The sequence below is a fragment of the Heptranchias perlo genome, unplaced genomic scaffold (assembly GCF_035084215.1).
Source record: "Heptranchias perlo isolate sHepPer1 unplaced genomic scaffold, sHepPer1.hap1 HAP1_SCAFFOLD_177, whole genome shotgun sequence".
NCBI classification, from domain to species: Eukaryota; Metazoa; Chordata; class Chondrichthyes; order Hexanchiformes; family Hexanchidae; genus Heptranchias; species Heptranchias perlo.
Window position 1 is genome coordinate 92780 of NW_027139044.1, and position 13636 is coordinate 106415.

The following is a 13636-nucleotide window of genomic DNA, read 5'->3' on the forward strand; positions in this document are numbered from 1 at the left end:
TGAGAGGGTGGGTAGGTGGGGTTGAGGGATGTGGTGAGAGGGTGGGTCGGTGGGGTTGAGGGATGTGGTGAGAAGGTGGGTAGGTGGGGTTGACGGATGTGGTGAGAGGGTGGGTAGGTGGGGTTGGGGGATGTGGTGAGAGGGTGGGTCGGTGGGGTTGGGGGATGTGGTGAGAGGGTGGGTAGGTGGGGTTGGGGGATGTGGTGAGAGGGTGGGTCGGTGGCGTTGGGGGATGTGGTGAGAAGGTGGGTAGGTGGGGTTGAGGGATGTGGTGAGAGGGTGGGTAGGTGGGGTTGAGGGATGTGGTGAGAGGGTGGGTAGGTGGGGTTGGGGGATGTGGTGAGAGGGTGGGTAGGTGGGGTTGGGGGATGTGGTGAGAGGGTGGGTAGGTGGGATTGTGGGATGTGGTGTCAAGGTGAGTAGGTGGGGTTGAGGGATGTGGTGAGAAGGTGGGTAGGTGGGGTTGAGGGATGTGGTGAGAAGGTGGGTAGGTGGGGTTGAGGGATGTGGTGAGAGGGTGGGTAGGTGGGGTTGGGGGATGTGGTGAGAGGGTGGGTAGGTGGGGTTGAGGGATGTGGTGAGAGGGTGGGTAGGTGGGGTTGAGGGATGTGGTGAGAGGGTGGGTAGGTGGGGTTGAGGGATGTGGTGAGAGGGTGGGTAGGTGGGGTTGAGGGATGTGGAGAGAGGGTGGGTAGGTGAGGTTGAGGGATGTGGTGAGAGGGTGGGTAGGTGGGGTTGAGGGATGTGGTGAGAGGGTGGGTAGGTGGGGTTGGGGGATGTGGTGAGAGGGTGGGTAGGTGGGGTTGGGGGATGTGGTGAGAGGGTGGGTAGGTGGGGTTGGGGGATGTGGTGAGAAGGTGGGTAGGTGGGGTTGAGGGATATGGTGAGAGGGTGGGTAGGTGGGGTTGAGGGATGTGGTGAGAGGGTGGGTCGTGGGATTGGGGGATGTGGTGAGAGGGTGGGGAGGTGGGGTTGGGGGATGTGGTGAGAGGGTGGGTAGGTGGGGTTGAGGGATGTGGTGAGAAGGTGGGTAGGTGGGATTGAGGGATGTGGGGAGAGGGTGGGTAGGTGGGGTTGAGGGATGTGGTGAGAGGGTGGGTAGGTGGTGTTGAGGGATGTGGTGAGAGGGTGGGTAGGTGGAGTTGAGGGATGTGGTGAGAAGGTGGGTAGGTGGGGTTGAGGGATGTGGTGAGAAGGTGGGTAGGTGGAGTTGAGGGATGTGGTGAGAGGGTGGGTAGGTGGGGTTGAGGGATGTGGTGAGAGGGTGGGTAGGTGGGGTTGAGGGATGTGGGGAGAGGGTGGGTAGGTGGGGTTGAGGGATGTGGTGAGAGGGTGGGTAGGTGGGGTTGAGGGATGTGGTGAGAAGGTGGGTAGGTGGGGTTGAGGGATGTGGTGAGAGGGTGGGTAGGTGGGGTTGAGGGATGTGGTGAGAGGGTGGGTAGGTGGGGTTGAGGGATGTGGTGAGAGGGTGGGTCGGTGGGGTTGGGGGATGTGGTGAGAGGGTGGGTAGGTGGGGTTGAGGGATGTGGTGAGAAGGTGGGTAGGTGGGGTTGAGGGATGTGGTGAGAGGGTGGGTAGGTGGGGTTGAGGGATGTGGTGAGAGGGTGGGTAGGTGGGGTTGAAGGATGTGGTGAGAGGGTGGGTAGGTGGGGTTGAGGGATGTGGTGAGAGGGTGGGTCGGTGGGGTTGGGGGATGTGGTGAGAGGGTGGGTCGTGGGATTGGGGGATGTGGTGAGAGGGTGGGTAGGTGGGGTTGGGGGATGTGGTGAGAGGGTGGGTAGGTGGGGTTGAGGGATGTGGTGAGAAGGTGGGTAGGTGGGATTGAGGGATGTGGGGAGAGGGTGGGTAGGTGGGGTTGAGGGATGTGGTGAGAGGGTGGGTAGGTGGGGTTGAGGGATCTGGTGAGAGGGTGGGTAGGTGGGGTTGAGGGATGTGGTGAGAGGGTGGGTAGGTGGGGTTGGGGGATGTGGTGAGAGGGTGGGTAGGTGGGGGTGAGGGATGTGGTGAGAGGGTGGGTAGGTGGGGTTGGGGGATGTGGTGAGAGGGTGGGTAGGTGGGGTTGGGGGATGTGGTGAGAGGGTGGGTAGGTGGGGGTGAGGGATGTGGTGAGAGGGTGGGTAGGTGGGGTTGGGGGATGTGGTGAGAGGGTGGGTAGGTGGGGTTGAGGGATGTGGTGAGAGGGTGGGTAGGTGGGGTTGAGGGATGTGGTGAGAAGGTGGGTAGGTGGGGTTGAGGGATGTGGTGAGAGGGTGGGTAGGTGGGGTTGAGGGATGTGGTGAGAGGGTGGGTAGGTGGGGTTGAGGGATGTGGTGAGAGTGTGGGTAGGTGGGGTTGAGGGATGTGGTGAGAGGGTGGGTAGGTGGGGTTGAGGGATGTGGTGAGAGGGTGGGTAGGTGGGGTTGAGGGATGTGGTGAGAGGGTGGGTAGGTGGGGTTGGGGGATGTGGTGAGAGGGTGGGTAGGTGGGGTTGAGGGATGTGGTGAGAGGGTGGGTAGGTGGGGTTGGGGGATGTGGTGAGAGGGTGGGTCGGTGGGGTTGGGGGATGTGGTGAGAGGGTGGGTAGGTGGGGTTGAGGGATGTGGTGAGAGGGTGGGTAGGTGGGGTTGAGGGATGTGGTGAGAGGGTGGGTAGGTGGGGTTGAGGGATGTGGTGAGAGGGTGGGTAGGTGGGGTTGAGGGATGTGGTGAGAAGGTGGGTAGGTGGGGTTGAGGGATGTGGTGAGAGGGTGGGTAGGTGGGGTTGAGGGATGTGGTGAGAAGGTGGGTAGGTGGGGTTGAGGGATGTGGTGAGAGGGTGGGTAGGTGGGGTTGAGGGATGTGGTGACAGGGTGGGTAGGTGGGTTTGAGGGATGTGGTGAGAGGGTGGGTAGGTGGGGTTGAGGGATGTGGTGAGAGGGTGGGTAGGTGGGGTTGGGGGATGTGGAGAGAGGGTGGGTAGGTGGGGTTGAGGGATGTGGAGAGAGGGTGGGTAGGTGGGGTTGAGGGATGTGGTGAGAGGGTGGGTAGGTAGGGTTGAGGGATGTGGTGAGAGGGTGGGTAGGTGGGGTTGAGGGATGTGGTGTGAAGGTGGGTAGGTGGGGTTGAGGGATGTGGTGAGAGGGTGGGTAGGTGGGGTTGAGGGATGTGGTGAGAGGGTGGGTAGGTGGGGTTGAGGGATGTGGTGAGAGGGTGGGTAGGTGGGGTTGAGGGATGTGGTGAGAGGGTGGGTAGGTAGGGTTGAGGGATGTGGTGAGAGGGTGGGTAGGTGGGGTTGGGGGATGTGGTGAGAGGGTGGGTAGGTGGGGTTGAGGGATGTGGTGAGAGGGTGGGTCGGTGGGGTTGAGGGATGTGGTGAGAAGGTGGGTAGGTGGGGTTGAGGGATGTGGTGAGAGGGTGGGTAGGTGGGATTGGGGGATGTGGTGAGAGGGTGGGTAGGTGGGATTGGGGGATGTGGTGAGAGGGTGGGTAGGTGGGGTTGAGGGATGTGGTGAGAGGGTGGGTAGGTGGGGTTGAGGGATGTGGTGTGAAGGTGGGTAGGTGGGGTTGAGGGATGTGGTGAGAGGGTGGGTAGGTGGGTTTGAGGGATGTGGTGAGAGGGTGGGTAGGTGGGGTTGAGGGATGTGGTGAGAAGGTGGGTAGGTGGGGTTGAGGGATGTGGTGAGAGGGTGGGTAGGTGGGGTTGAGGGATGTGGTGAGAGGGTGGGTAGGTGGGGTTGAGGGATGTGGTGAGAAGGTGGGTAGGTGGGTTTGAGGGATGTGGTGAGAGGGTGGGTAGGTGGGGTTGGGGGATGTGGTGAGAGGGTGGGTAGGTGGGGTTGAGGGATGTGGTGAGAGGGTGGGTAGGTGGGTTTGAGGGATGTGGTGAGAGGGTGGGTAGGTGGGGTTGAGGGATGTGGTGAGAGGGTGGGTAGGTGAGGTTGAGGGATGTGGTGAGAGGGTGGGTAGGTGGGGTTGGGGGATGTGGTGAGAGGGTGGGTAGGTGGGGTTGAGGGATGTGGTGAGAGGGTGGGTAGGTGGGGTTGAGGGATGTGGTGAGAGGGTGGGTAGGTGGGGTTGAGGGATGTGTTGAGAGGGTGGGTAGGTGGGGTTGAGGGATGTGGTGAGAGGGTGGGTAGGTGGGGTTGAGGGATGTGGTGAGAAGGTGGGTAGGTGGGGTTGAGGGATGTGGTGAGAGGGTGGGTAGGTGGGGTTGAGGGATGTGGTGAGAGGGTGGGTAGGTGGGGTTGGGGGATGTGGTGAGAGGGTGGGTAGGTGGGGTTGAGGGATGTGGTGAGAGGGTGGGTAGGTGGGGTTGAGGGATGTGGTGAGAGGGTGGGTCGGTGGGGTTGGGGGATGTGGTGAGAGGGTGGGTAGGTGGGATTGGGGGATGTGGTGAGAGGGTGGGTAGGTGGGGTTGAGGGATGTGGTGAGAAGGTGGGTAGGTGGGGTTGAGGGATGTGGTGAGAGGGTGGGTAGGTGGGTTTGTGGGATGTGGTGAGAGGGTGGGTCGGTGGGGTTGAGGGATGTGGTGAGAGGGTGGGTAGGTGGGGTTGGGGGATGTGGAGAGAGGGTGGGTAGGTGGGGTTGAGGGATGTGGAGAGAGGGTGGGTAGGTGGGGTTGAGGGATGTGGTGAGAGGGTGGGTAGGTAGGGTTGAGGGATGTGGTGAGAGGGTGGGTAGGTGGGGTTGAGGGATGTGGTGTGAAGGTGGGTAGGTGGGTTGAGGGATGTGGTGAGAGGGTGGGTAGGTGGGGTTGAGGGATGTGGTGAGAGGGTGGGTCGGTGGGGTTGAGGGATGTGGTGAGAGGGTGGGTAGGTGGGGTTGAGGGATGTGGTGAGAGGGTGGGTAGGTAGGGTTGAGGGATGTGGTGAGAGGGTGGGTAGGTGGGGTTGGGGGATGTGGTGAGAGGGTGGGTAGGTGGGGTTGAGGGATGTGGTGAGAGGGTGGGTCGGTGGGGTTGAGGGATGTGGTGAGAAGGTGGGTAGGTGGGGTTGAGGGATGTGGTGAGAGGGTGGGTAGGTGGGATTGGGGGATGTGGTGAGAGGGTGGGTAGGTGGGATTGGGGGATGTGGTGAGAGGGTGGGTAGGTGGGGTTGAGGGATGTGGTGAGAGGGTGGGTAGGTGGGGTTGAGGGATGTGGTGAGAGGGTGGGTCGGTGGGGTTGAGGGATGTGGTGAGAGGGTGGGTAGGTGGGGTTGAGGGATGTGGTGTGAAGGTGGGTAGGTGGGGTTGAGGGATGTGGTGAGAGGGTGGGTAGGTGGGTTTGAGGGATGTGGTGAGAGGGTGGGTAGGTGGGGTTGAGGGATGTGGTGAGAAGGTGGGTAGGTGGGGTTGAGGGATGTGGTGAGAGGGTGGGTAGGTGGGGTTGAGGGATGTGGTGAGAGGGTGGGTAGGTGGGGTTGAGGGATGTGGTGAGAAGGTGGGTAGGTGGGTTTGAGGGATGTGGTGAGAGGGTGGGTAGGTGGGGTTGGGGGATGTGGTGAGAGGGTGGGTAGGTGGGGTTGAGGGATGTGGTGAGAGGGTGGGTAGGTGGGTTTGAGGGATGTGGTGAGAGGGTGGGTAGGTGGGGTTGAGGGATGTGGTGAGAGGGTGGGTAGGTGAGGTTGAGGGATGTGGTGAGAGGGTGGGTAGGTGGGGTTGGGGGATGTGGTGAGAGGGTGGGTAGGTGGGGTTGAGGGATGTGGTGAGAGGGTGGGTAGGTGGGGTTGAGGGATGTGGTGAGAGGGTGGGTAGGTGGGGTTGAGGGATGTGGTGAGAGGGTGGGTAGGTGGGGTTGGGGGATGTGGTGAGAGGGTGGGGAGGTGAGGTTGAGGGATGTGGTGAGAGGGTGGGTAGGTGGGGTTGGGGGATGTGGTGAGAGGGTGGGTAGGTGGGGTTGGGGGATGTGGTGAGAAGGTGGGTCGGTGGGGTTGAGGGATGTGGTGAGAGGGTGGGTAGGTGGGGTTGAGGGATGTGTTGAGAGGGTGGGTAGGTGGGGTTGAGGGATGTGGTGAGAGGGTGGGTAGGTGGGGTTGAGGGATGTGGTGAGAAGGTGGGTAGGTGGGGTTGAGGGATGTGGTGAGAGGGTGGGTAGGTGGGGTTGAGGGATGTGGTGAGAGGGTGGGTAGGTGGGGTTGGGGGATGTGGTGAGAGGGTGGGTAGGTGGGGTTGAGGGATGTGGTGAGAGGGTGGGTAGGTGGGGTTGAGGGATGTGGTGAGAGGGTGGGTCGGTGGGGTTGGGGGATGTGGTGAGAGGGTGGGTAGGTGGGATTGGGGGATGTGGTGAGAGGGTGGGTAGGTGGGGTTGAGGGATGTGGTGAGAAGGTGGGTAGGTGGGGTTGAGGGATGTGGTGAGAGGGTGGGTAGGTGGGGTTGAGGGATGTGGTGAGAAGGTGGGTAGGTGGGGTTGAGGGATGTGGTGAGAGGGTGGGTAGGTGGGGTTGAGGGATGTGGTGAGAGGGTGGGTAGGTGGGGTTGAGGGATGTGGTGAGAAGGTGGGTAGGTGGGGTTGAGGGATGTGGTGAGAGGGTGGGTAGGTGGGGTTGAGGGATGTGGTGAGAGGGTGGGTAGGTGGGGTTGAGGGATGTGGTGAGAGGGTGGGTAGGTGGGGTTGAGGGATGTGGTGAGAGGGTGGGTAGGTGGGGTTGAGGGATGTGGTGAGAGGGTGGGTCGGTGGGGTTGGGGGATGTGGTGAGAGGGTGGGTAGGTGGGGTTGAGGGATGTGGTGAGAGGGTGGGTAGGTGGGGTTGAGGGATGTGGTGAGAAGGTGGGTAGGTGGGGTTGAGGGATGTGGTGAGAGGGTGGGTAGGTGGGGTTGAGGGATGTGGTGAGAGGGTGGGTAGGTGGGGTTGAGGGATGTGGTGAGAGGGTGGGTAGGTGGGGTTGAGGGATGTGGTGAGAGGGTGGGTAGGTGGGGTTGAGGGATGTGGTGAGAGGGTGGGTCGGTGGGGTTGAGGATGTGGTGAGAGGTGGGTAGGTGGGGTTGAGGGATGTGGTGAGAGGGTGGGTAGGTGGGTTGAGGGATGGTTGGTTAAGATCGCTTTTATTGAGGCTGGTTAGATGGTTGTTGATGTTGTTGAGTATTGGGTGGGGTAGGTGGGGTTGAGGATGTGGTGAGAGGGTGGGTAGGTGGGGGTTGAAGGATGTGGTGAGAGGGTGGGTAGGGGGGTTGAGGGATGTGGTGAGAGGGTGGGTCGGTGGGGTTGGGGGATGTGGTGAGAGGGTGGGTCGGTGGGGTTGGGGGATGTGGTGAGAGGGTGGGTCGTGGGATTGGGGGATGTGGTGAGAGGGTGGGTAGGTGGGGTTGGGGGATGTGGTGAGAGGGTGGGTAGGTGGGGTTGAGGGATGTGGTGAGAGGGTGGGTAGGTGGGGTTGAGGGATGTGGTGAGAGGGTGGGTCGGTGGGGTTGGGGGATGTGGTGAGAGGGTGGGTCGTGGGATTGGGGGATGTGGTGAGAGGGTGGGTAGGTGGGGTTGGGGGATGTGGTGAGAGGGTGGGTAGGTGGGGTTGAGGGATGTGGTGAGAAGGTGGGTAGGTGGGATTGAGGGATGTGGGGAGAGGGTGGGTAGGTGGGGTTGAGGGATGTGGTGAGAGGGTGGGTAGGTGGTGTTGAGGGATGTGGTGAGAGGGTGGGTAGGTGGAGTTGAGGGATGTGGTGAGAAGGTGGGTAGGTGGGGTTGAGGGATGTGGTGAGAAGGTGGGTAGGTGGGGTTGAGGGATGTGGTGAGAGGGTGGTTAGGTGGGGTTGAGGGATGTGGTGAGAGGGTGTGTAGGTGGGGTTGAGGGATGTGGGGAGAGGGTGGGTAGGTGGGGTTGAGGGATGTGGTGAGAGGGTGGGTAGGTGGGGTTGAGGGATGTGGTGAGAGGGTGGTTAGGTGGGGTTGAGGGATGTGGTGAGAGGGTGTGTAGGTGGGGTTGAGGGATGTGGGGAGAGGGTGGGTAGGTGGGGTTGAGGGATGTGGTGAGAGGGTGGGTAGGTGGGGTTGAGGGATGTGGTGAGAAGGTGGGTAGGTGGGGTTGAGGGATGTGGTGAGAGGGTGGGTAGGTGGGGTTGAGGGATGTGGTGAGAGGGTGGGTAGGTGGGGTTGAGGGATGTGGTGAGAGGGTGGGTAGGTGGGGTTCAGGGATGTGGTGAGAGGGTGGGTAGGTGGGGTTGAGGGATGTGGTGAGAAGGTGGGTAGGTGGGGTTGTAGGATGTGGTGGGAAGGTGGGTAGGTGGGGTTGAGGGATGTTGTGAGAGGGTGGGTAGGTGGGGTTGAGGGATGTGGTGAGAGGGTGGGTAGGTGGGGTTGAGGGATGTGGTGAGAGGGTGGGTAGGTGGGGTTGAGGGATGTGGTGAGAGGGTGGGTAGGTGGGGTTGGGGGATGTGGTGAGAGGGTGGGTAGGTGGGGTTGGGGGATGTGGTGAGAGGGTGGGTAGGTGGGGTTGGGGGATGTGGTGAGAGGGTGGGTAGGTGGGGTTGGGGGATGTGGTGAGAGGGTGGGTAGGTGGGGTTGGGGGATGTTGTGAGAGGGTGGGTAGGTGGGGTTGGGGGATGTGGTGAGAGGGTGGGTAGGTGGGGTTGGGGGATGTGGTGAGAGGGTGGGTAGGTGGGGTTGAGGGATGTGGTGAGAGGGTGGGTAGGTGGGGTTGAGGGATGTGGTGAGAGGGTGGGTAGGTGGGATTGGGGGACGTGGTGAGATGATGGGCAGGTGGGATTAAGATAACTCAATGCAGATGGGAACCTGGAGCTTGGAATTTCGGTCTCTCCTGGTTGGATTGACAGTGAGTTTCTGAGTTTCGCCGCTGGGTCATTTGAAGGTCTCGGTTTCACTTTCAGGTTCGTGAGATGAATCTGTACAGGGGAGAGAAGTCCTGCACCCCTTACAAACAAACATTTGACTCGCGTAACCTGCTGAGGTGTTGGGACGAATGCCTGAAGACAGCCTCGTATCGCAACAGGAAGATCGCGATCGAAGAATTCAACAAGCTCAATCGCTGGAAGAAAAGAGGCATTTCTGTTGTGCCCCTGAAAAAGTCAATGGGGTTTTCTGTGCCATTCCTCAACCAGGTAAGCTTCATATTGACAGTATATTGGGTTACAATTGCTTAATATCATGTACTGTTTGAGTGCATGCACAAGTGTATGCGTGTACATGTATGTGTACATGCGTGTGTGTGTGCGTGTCTGCGTACATATGTGTGACAGAGATAAACGATTGAGCGGAGGGTCTCTCAGGAGGAGGGCGGTTTGCGCTCCATTGCACCGACTGGTCGGGACTTCCCTCTCCCGATGATTGGCACTGCTGTCCCAGCCAGAGTTGGCAGGTCCAGCTTCTTTCAACACACCATAAGTGGGGAGGTTCCTGGCAAAATTCCTGAAGGCACAGCGGGTATGTGGTGAGTCCTGGGCTGTGTTTGCTCCTCAGAGTTTTATGTTCAACTGGACTGATTTCTACCCCAAGGATTCCTTTGTGTTTTCTCGAGACTTTGTTTTAGCTTCTATCTCAGGCTCAGATGCCTCGCAAAAATAGGCCTCAGGGATTGGTGGCAAAGAGCCCAGAATTTCCCAGAGACCGACCTGCAGATTCTCCTTGATGAGATGAGCCTGCCTGCTGGGCACAGAGGGAAGTGGGGCATGTCATCGTGGACAGGTGGGAGTGACACTGACTGCCATGTGTGGGGAGGTGGGAGTGACACCGAGAGCCATGTGTGGGGAGGTGGGAGTGACACTGAGTGCCATGTGTGGAGAGAGGTGGGAGTGACACTGAGTGCCATGTGTGGGGAGGTGGGAGTGACACTGAGTGCCATGTGTGGGGAGGTGGGAGTGACACTGAGTGCCATGTGTGGAGAGAGGTGGGAGTGACACTGAGTGCCATGTGTGGAGAGAGTTGGGAGTGACACTGAGTGCCATTTGTGGGGAGAGGTGGGAGTGACACTGAGTGCCATGTGTGGAGAGGTGGGAGTGACACTGAGAGCCATGTGTGGAGAGAGGTGGGAGTGACAGTGAATGCCATGTGTGGACAGGTTGGAGTGACACTGAGAGCCATGTGTGGGGAGGTGGGAGTGACACTGAGAGCCATGTGTGGGGAGGTGGGAGAGACACCGAGAGCCATGTATGGGCCTTTTTGTGACTCCAGTCCCACAGCAAAGTGGTTGACTCTTAACTTTTTTTTATTCGTTCATGAGATGTGGGCGTTGCTGGCATTTATTGCCCATCCCTAATTGCCCTCGAGTAGGTGGTGGTGAGCCGCCTTCTTGAACCGCTGCAGTCCGTGTGGTGACGGTTCTCCCACAGTGCTGTTAGGAAGGGAGTTCCAGGATTTTGACCCAGCGACGATGAAGGAACGGCGATATATTTCCAAGTCGGGATGGTGTGTGACTTGGAGGGAAACGTGCAGGTGGTGTTGTTCCCATGTACCTGCTGCTCTTGTCCTTCTAGGTGGTAGAGGTCGCGGGTTTGGAATGTGCTGTCGAAGAAGCCTTGGCGAGTTGCTGCAGTGCATCCTGTAGATGGTACACACTGCAGCCACAGTGCACCGGTGAGGAAGGGAGTGACTGTTTAGGGTGGTGGATGGGGTGCTAATCAAGCGGGCTGCTTTGTCCTGGATGGTGTCGAGATTCTTGAGTGTTGTTCGAGCTTATTAATAGATAACCAGTGACAGCATTAAATGGATCTTCTCTCTCTCTCATGCCTGAGCCAATAGTTAATCTCCATTATTAGCTCTCAAATGTGCTCAATGTCATTGCTTGAAATAACTCAGTTCACTTAGTATCAATATAAATCTAGTGAAAATATTGAAGGGGAAAAAATGTAAAAATATTTTCAATGCTGCTTAAAACAGCAGTTAGCATACAAAAGAGTTAACACATTTCTTATATGCAGTAACTTGGTTCCGCTATATAGTGTATAGTGGAGGGAAGTGGAGAGAATTCCATCACACTCCTGACTTGTGCCTTGTAGATGGTGGAAAGGCTTTGGGGAGTCAGGAGGTGAGTCACTCGCCACAGAATACCCAGCCTCTCACCTGCTCTTGTAGCCACAGTATTTATATGGCTGGTCCAGTTAAGTTTCTGGTCAATGGTGACCCCCAGGATGTTGATGGTGGGGGATTCGGCGATTGAAATGCCGTTGAATGTCAAGGGGGGTTGGTTGGATTCTCTTGTTGGAAATGGTCATTGCCTGGCACTTGTCTGGCGCGAATGTTACTTGCCACTTATGAGCCCAAGCCTGGATGTTGTCCAGGACTTGCTGCATGTGGGCACGGACTGCTTCATTATCTGAGGGGTTGCGAATGGAACTGAGCACTGTGCAATCATCAGCGAATATCCCCATTTCTGACCTTATGATGGAGGGAAGGTGATTGATGAAGCAGCTGAAGATGGTTGGGCCGAGGACACTGCCCTGAGGAACTCCTGCAGCAATGTCCTGGGGCTGAGATGATTGGCCTCCAACAACCACTACCATCTTCCTTTGTGCTAGGTATGACTCCAGCCACTGGAGAGTTTTCCCCCTGATTCCCATTGACTCCAATTTTACTCGGGCTCCTTCGTGCCACACTCGGTCAAATGCTGCCTTGATGTCAAGGGCAGTCACTCTCACCTCACCTCTGGAATTCAGCTCTTTTGTCCATTTTTGGACCAAGGCTGTAATGAGGTCTGGAGCCGAGTGGTCCTGGTGGAACCCAAACTGAGCAGCGGTGAGCAGGTTATTGGTGAGTAAGTGCCGCTTGATAGCACTGTCGATGACACCTTCCATCACTTTGCTGATGATTGAGAGTAGACTGATGGGGCGGTAATTGGCCGGATTGGATTTGTCCTGCTTTTTGTGGACAGGACATACCTGGGTAATTTTCCACATTGTCGGGTAGATGCCAGTGTTGTAGCTGTACTGGAACAGTTTGGCTAGAGGCACGGCTACTTCTGGAGCACAAATCTTCAGCACTACAGCCGGGATGTTGTCGGGGCCCATAGCCTTTGCTGTATCCAGTGCACTCAGCCATTTCTTCATATCATGTGGCGAGAATCGAATTGGCTGAAGACTGGCTTCTGTGATGGTGGGAATCTCGGGAGGAGGCCGAGATGGATCATCCACTCAGCACTTCTGGCTGATGATGGTTGCAAACAATTCAGCCTTGTCTTTTGCACTCACGTGCTGGACTCCGCCATCATTGAAGATGGGGATGTTTGCAGAGCTTCCTCCTCCTGTTAATTGTTTAATTGTCCACCACCATTCACGACTGGATGTTGCAGGACTGAGAGCTTTGATCTGATCCGTTGGTTGTGGAATCGCTTAGCTCTGTCTATATCATGTTGCTTCCGCTGTTTAGCATGCTTGTAGTCCTGTGTTGTAGCTTCACCAGGTTGGCACCTCATATTTAGGTACGCCTGGTGCTGCTCCTGGCATGCTCTTCTACACTCCTCATTGAACCAGGGTTGATCCCCTGGCATGTTGGTAATGGAAGAGTGAGGAGTGCCATGTGTGGGGAGATGGGAGTGACACTGAGTGCCATGTGTGGGGAGGTGGGAGTGACACTGAGAGCTATGTGTGGGGAGGTGGGAGTGACACTGAGAGCCATGTGTGGGGAGGTGGGAGTGACACTGAGAGCCATGTGTGAAACGTCCAAGTTCAAAACCTGCCCCTTTGACCAGGCCCCGGGGCCTCCTGGCCTACCAATGCCCTATATTGGTGTTCGATCTTGCTCATGAAGCCCGTTGTCCCGTGTTGCCTGTTGAACGTGTGTATTCGTGCAAGTTTCTGTTGAAGTCTCAGTAACAAACATGGTGAGGAAAATTAACCAAAAGTCTCTCTGCCAAAACTCCAGTTGGTGAAGCATTAATCAGGGGTTGGAAATGCCCCTGGATTATTTGAAAAATTACTTTAATGCTTTTTCGTTTCATGCACTATTTTGCAGGGGAAATGGCACTGAATATGCTTTCTGTTAAAATGGAATCAAAGACCATCCGATTTCTGATTAATACAACAGGACTCTCTCGGTCAAAGTTACCCGAATGAATTGAAGTTAAACGTTGAACCCGAGGAGTTGCACTGTTTGAGAGAGCTGACTAATAATCTCATTCTTCTTTGTAGGCTGGAGCTCTGATCCATGTGTACCAGGATGGATCCGTACTGTTGACTCATGGTGGGACAGAGATGGGGCAGGGCCTTCATACCAAGATTATTCAGGTAATGGGCGGTTCATTCCACTCTTCGATTTTCCACCTTACAGTGAGAGCGACAGGCCTTCATGGCATCAGGTCAAACATGGGCAAGGAAACCTCCTGCTGATTACTACCTACCGTCCTCCCTCAGCTGATGAATCAGTCCTCCTCCATGTTGAGCACCACTTGGAGGAAGCACTGAGGGTAGCAAGGGCACAAAATGGACTCTGGGTGGGGGACTTCAATGTCCATCACCAAGAGTGGCTCGGTAGCACCACTACTGACCGAGCTGGCCGAGTCCTGAAGGACACAGCTGCTAGACTGGGCCTGCGGCAGGTGGTGAGCGAACCAACACGAGGGAAAAACTTACTTGACCTCGTCCTCACCAATCTACCTGTCGCAAATGCATCTGTCCATGACAGTATTGGTAGGAGTGACCACCGCACAGTCCTCATGGAGATGAAGTCCTGTCTTCGCACTGAGGACACCATCCAACGTGTTGTGTGGCACTACCACCGTGCTAAATGGGATAGATTCAGAACAGATCTAGCAGCTCAAAA

General features: G+C 57.4%; 1 protein-coding gene across 1 annotated transcript in view; it reads left to right on the plus strand.

The window, feature by feature from the left end:
• LOC137309690 (aldehyde oxidase-like) overlaps nucleotides 1-13636 on the plus strand; it is a 122287-nt gene that overhangs the window by 67970 nt on the left and 40681 nt on the right. Inside the window, exons 9-10 of the mRNA XM_067977757.1 lie at nucleotides 8755-8985; nucleotides 13006-13101. Of these exons, the coding sequence (XP_067833858.1) occupies nucleotides 8755-8985; nucleotides 13006-13101 (327 nt within the window). The remainder of the gene's footprint in view (nucleotides 1-8754; nucleotides 8986-13005; nucleotides 13102-13636) is intronic.